Genomic DNA, 6000 nt, shown 5'->3' with positions numbered 1-6000 from the left:
AATAATAATTTAAACGTTCGCGGTGTTACACTCGAGTATACATAAAAAACATTGAAAAACAAATTCGAATCAGAATTCAAACACCCGCCCACATATATAGCCTTGAAATGTTGGCTTGTATATACTAATACTGCTCGCAATAAGAATGCAATACAATATTTAACTTTTAATATATTTATTAATACCTGAAAAAATATTTTAACTGACATAAATAAATTACATTTCTTTTAAATTCGTATTACTTTGAGAAATATATAATTTCGACAATAAATGGCGGAACAAGGAGTGTGAATTTGATCAGAGAGAATATTGAATGTGCGGTGTGTGCAAGGAACAGATGAGAGGTTCGCGCCATTTGCCATGGCAGTGGTAAGTGTCGCTTTTAGTGTTCGAAATTCGTATTGAATGATCATTTCTGTTGCTTTTAATACATTTCTATGTGTAGCTCTGTTCTCATTTTTGATTATGCAATGAATTTTTAGTTTATTTTAGCGTAATGGCAGTGCTTTGAATATCTGTGCGTCGAATATTGACATTGGTATATTTGACCTCCACTGTATTTGTTGATTTTTTCGTCTTTAATTTTCACTGTATTTGATTAGTCTTGTGTGTCTTTACATGTAATATACACTATTCTCAGCCTTGAAGTTATAGTTTAATGTAGTTGCAGTGTGAAACGTAATTTTAGAACGCCTGAAAAGCTGCATCGATGTTACAACTCAGCAGCAAAGCTGAGCGGCTCTCGGAGAAAAAAAAACACAAGTCCAAGGACACGAAAATGACAATTGTTTTGCAGCCGTCGTAAAAGACTTTGCAGTCGTAATAATTACAGAGATTGTACAAAATAAATTTTTTATTTTAAGGTCGAGTCTGCATCAGTGAAAACTTGAAGTTGGAATTATCAATCTTCAACCCAAGAAGTTATACAAACATTCAAGATAGCCAAATCAGTCATTCAAACGTGGAAATGGATTCCAATGAAGAAAATGATTTAGGCCTATTTGGAGATGGGTTTGGAGGAACCAGTCCTGGCCCTCTAGAAGAATCTAGTCCGTCTGAAAACCGGGATCAAATATGCAATATATGCAGGTGAGAATGGATGTACAAAAATATGAATACGGTACATCGAGTTTCGAAACGAAATACCCTGACATGCCTACGTTTGTTTATGATTACATAATCGAAGAATATGTAGGATAGGTTAATTAGTAATAATTACTATTAATTCTTATACATTTCGGGGGTATACATTCCTAACGTTTTTAATGAAATAAAAAATATCTCTTATTAAACTTACACTGTACATAATACGCTTGAATACGTTTCAATTATTTCCCTTGAATAGACATTTTTGTTTTAATCTTTATTTACAATAAGTATGATGATGTAATATGAGCTTTTCAAGCGCTGTAAAATTGTGTATATATATTTTTTTCAATATAGCGAAAAATACTGCAGTCCACGTGTATTGTCATGTCTGCACGTCTTCTGCGAATCTTGTCTGGAGAAGATGCTAATGGATGAAACGGGAGACTCTGGAAAGAGAGACAGCATAATTAAGTGTCCAAAATGTAATCAAGAGACAAAGGTAAACTTAATGTGTATTCTTATATTTATTTCGTATGCGTAATGTTTCCAAATATTCTCATTGTGGTTAATAGACTATTGCTGTTCACTTTCATAATTGATACATTAATATTTGGTAGTTGTTAACAATATTGAGAACTCTCTACTGTGCGTAGTGTTGAAAATCTTATACACTACATTTTACTTTTGTTAGATGGTGAAATATGGGTATCCCGAAATCTGAGTTCTAGATTAATGCCATTAAAAAAAAGTTCATTGTTGAAGTTAGGTAAGATCTCTTGCATATTGGTGAATGTTACTGGGTGACTTAAGCTTTTAAACTATAATATATACCTACAAGTGAATAACATAAAAGTGGGGTTTCAGTTTACATGTTCATCATAATATTAGTATTGGTGATAACTGTAATATTTTTATTTAGGATAGTTTTTTGTAATATTGCGTTTATATTTTCCAATAATGTATTGTCGAAATAACAAGTATGTGCATTTACGACAGGTTAGATTGGAATAACCCGAAAGTAGGTACTTGATTCCTGATCTTATGAAGTTGTGCAAAAATATACCGTGTTGTCTGAAAAATGTCACAAGGTGCAGTGAATATTTAACAGCTTCAAGCCGAAACTAGTAATGCAGGATGATTGTCTTCTTAAAGCTTCCATGGATACTGGTAGGTCCTGCTATGGTGCAGTGAAAACCTTCCATCACAATTTGCATAGTTTAACGTGAAGTGTTTAAATACACCCATGTGCGGAATTTAGTATATGCATAATTATCAATGTTGTTACATACGTTCAAGAAGACTAAACTTCAGTCCATCACAACCTCCACCTTCATCATCATCATCATCATCATCATCATCATCATCACCAACACCACCACCATTTCAAAGACCTTCTATACTTATGTATAACATCAAACACGACCTTATTCAAAATCGTCTTGTTTTCCCATGTTCTTTTGAACTTTTTGAATTGCCCATTTGCATCTTATCCTTGCAGTGAAATCTGCGAATTTTAGAATTTCTAGAATGCATTATGGCCAGAAACATATGCGCTCTCATGTGGCTCTCTTGACTCATGAGTCATGACTCCTCTCTGGCTTTTTTTCGCAAAGCGCAAAGACAATTCTTTCAGTACTTTAAGAAGAGTAAAGACTTGGTTGAGTCTTACCATGGCCGAGGGGCAGCTGGATGCTCTTTGCAAGCTGAGTGTACACAAAGAACTCATTAAGAGTAATAAAACAGCTAACCATGAATTATGTCATAAATTTGTAGACAGATTTGTATTGAAGAAGAGATGACTGCAGTTTTTTTTTTAATATTATGTTCTAAGTGATAGCTAAGGTAGTAGTGAATGATGATAATTTCATATGAAGGCTGTAGTTTTTCAAAGTCTATATTTCATCAATGAAGGACTTAACTGTTTAGGTATCATAAAAAAGGGCTGAGGGCTGCATTTTGTAACAAAGTGAATATAAACTGTGATTAAACTTGTTATACGTGATTACAATACTTATATTTTAGTTGTTAATAAACAATGTGTTGGCCAACTTTTAATAGATACTGCTAGTACAGTGAAACCTGTTCAAGACGGAAGTGACATGGTCTTAATTTTTTTCCCGTTGTGGACAGGTTTCCGTATTATTCAGGTGTGACATTAAAATAGAATATTTTGTCATTCATATACATGAAAAACAAAATGGCATGCCGCAAATTGCAAGAAGTACAAAATATTCCATTTAACACTAATCACGTTAAATCAGCTTTCTGTCGCTTATTACATTGGTGAATCATCTTGATTAAAATCTCATTCTATTTAATATCTAACACTGTACTCTAATACTGTACTGCATATCACTGCACATTATTAATTAATTGGACTAAGAGCCATCTATTAGAAGCTTGAATACTGGTTTATTTAATTTCTTTCCCAGTTTGCAGAATAGATCCAGAAATTGGCTTGTTCTTTGAAAGGTCATGAAGAACTCACTCTCACAACAGTTCATTTATTTTCACATAAACAGTTGCTTTCTGGTTCCTTTTGTGTGACCAATATCGGCCGCAAGCCACTCACTCACTATGATCTTTAATTTTTAAAGTGTCACACCTGAGTTTTCCACAACTGAACTTCAACATTAATTCACATAGACTTTGTTTCTAATTTTCCTTTATTTCGATAACTTTTATTTCATCACTTAATGTTAATGCCACATTTTATGCAACTTTCTTTTTTTTTTACCTGGAAATCACTACACTTGCGCTCTATTTAGCTACGACAGTAAACGGGTGTGAAGCATTGAAAATATTTGGAGGGACTCGTCTTCCTAGTCAACAGGGTAATAAAATTTATGACCGACAGGCCAACACACCCTCGTACCCTCTAAAAGTTTGCAAAGAAAACTTGTTTTTATCTTAGTGACCTACATATTTCGTATATTCCTTGAAATTACACGCTGTTTCAAAATATAGTTACAAAATATACTGTAGTGTGTCCAAAATATTATTTCCGTTTTGAACAATAGCAGACAGTTTCTGTTTCCGCATTGGACAGTTTCCGTTTTATTCAGGAAAAATTACACATAATACATACAAATTTCGCCGGGACCAATAAATTGTTCCGAAATAGACAGGATTCCGGATTATTCAGGTTCTGATTTGAACAGGTTTCACTGTATTTCCAATTATATAATCTCTTTTTATATAACTCAATAAAATTAATGTTTAATAAATTTAGAATATATATTTAAATTTTGTCTCATTTCTTGACATTTAATACAAAAACTATGCCCATAGGCTTTTCAATTTATGGACGTTGTTAAAAATCTGTGATTTTACACTAACTTTTCATTGAAAGTAATGTGGTCTCATATAATGGATGCCACTATTGTGTAATTTACTTATTTTCCCTTTGGGAAAATTTTACAGGCATCCATGGTCGGAAATGTAAATTGTTCTGTTGATCCTTGCTGTGAATTGTACAAGATGCTAACTTCCTGAGATAATCTAAATAATTTTCGAAACCATACCTGCAAACTTGTCTGAATATCAGACTTTCTTTTCTTCTGTTTAGACATTACCCGTCCACCCCTCATTTAACACTGAACCGTTATGTCATTTGTGAATTCATGATGTAGCTATTGGTACAGGAGATTCTGGATATCTGACTACATTTATCAGTGCACTTTTTAGTATGTTTTACAGAGTTTTATTCTGTAAGTAAGTTTCCGCTAAAAAATTCTTTTCCTAAAGTAGTACCAAACCATTGCATTACAATGATTGGATGATTATGAGGTGCTTCCACTGAAAGTGCCAATAACATTTCGTCAATGTGTGCTATAACTGCTCTCAAATTAAAAAAAGATGTCTCTGGCTAACGATCGAGACTTCGGTAATTAACAGAAAATAATTATTAAAACAAATCGTAAATGCTCTTTCTGCTAAGTAAATATACAAAAATATTTCAAATAGCCTATATCTAAACATAGGTACCTATCAATATCATTTTCAATTTTTTCTTATAGGTAAGAAAGACATTCGAGAAATAAATTTTGAACCTAATTGCAAGTATATTGCCATTTTGTATTTTATTTACCAGTTTGCAGATCTATCCAGAAATCTTTGTTTTTTCCTTCCATTGTTAAGATTAATGATTTTCTTGAAATGAATAAAAAAGGAATGCCAGCCATGCACATTTGAGTTCTTATACCTTGTTGATGTTGGTACGATAGGCCTATTTATATTGTTACGAACCAAATAATTGAAAATGCAGGATTACTTTAAGTTTGAGTAGGGTATGCCCTTTCTTTCATCCATCATGATGATCATCATAGATTGTAGTCCTTTAAAGTTTTCTTTCTACCATTTCCTAGGACATGCTAATGACCTTCTTCCTGCTGGATTAGAATTCAATATTGCTTTTGGTGTTTTGTTTAACATTCGATATACATGTTGGAGCTAATTAGTTTGATATTGACGTAAAATAAGTAAATATAATTCTATATCATGCACCATTTTCAGATGACACCACATTTTTTTGCATTAAAAAGTGATAAAAGGTGCATTTGTAAAAATATTGCTGCAAACATGAGAAATATCACACTACAACAACGTAGTCTATGTGCATAATCAGTTTAAGTCTATATTATTTTATGAATTTCGACTTCGTCCTATATGCTGTTAGGTATCAAGTTTATCTTTGATGATCAGACTTATGATATTGAATAGCATTTTATAATGAAAAGGAACTAAAATTACGTTGTTTATGTATTAAGATTTTATGGAAGGTATTTTTATAAAGACTTTTATGTGGATGTATATGCAAGGAAGTTCCAATTTATTATTCTCGTTAATTCATTCTGTAAGACTGCAATGGTTTTCGAAATTATGATAATCTACTTACTTAAATCCATGTTA

The 6000-nt window shown here is 32.4% G+C and overlaps 1 protein-coding gene across 3 annotated transcripts in view; it reads left to right on the top strand.

The window, feature by feature from the left end:
- Positions 1–240: 240 nt before the first annotated feature.
- The window catches only part of mei-P26 (meiotic P26), a 67945-nt gene continuing 62185 nt past the window's right edge, over positions 241–6000 (top strand). For 2 of the 3 annotated variants that reach the window (XM_069824205.1, XM_069824207.1), the window contains exons 1-3: positions 241–369; positions 864–1089; positions 1444–1588. In XM_069824205.1, coding sequence (XP_069680306.1) covers positions 968–1089; positions 1444–1588 — 267 coding nt within the window. In that variant the 5' untranslated portion in view covers positions 241–369; positions 864–967. Of the gene's footprint in view, positions 370–519; positions 539–863; positions 1090–1443; positions 1589–6000 lie in introns of those variants that run through there. The other variant, XM_069824206.1, reaches the window with a different exon arrangement.

Source organism: Periplaneta americana, chromosome 4, assembly GCF_040183065.1.
Source record: "Periplaneta americana isolate PAMFEO1 chromosome 4, P.americana_PAMFEO1_priV1, whole genome shotgun sequence".
NCBI classification, from domain to species: Eukaryota; Metazoa; Arthropoda; class Insecta; order Blattodea; family Blattidae; genus Periplaneta; species Periplaneta americana.
The sequence above is the reverse complement of the archived record's forward strand: the minus strand, read 5'-3'. Positions and strand labels throughout refer to the sequence as shown.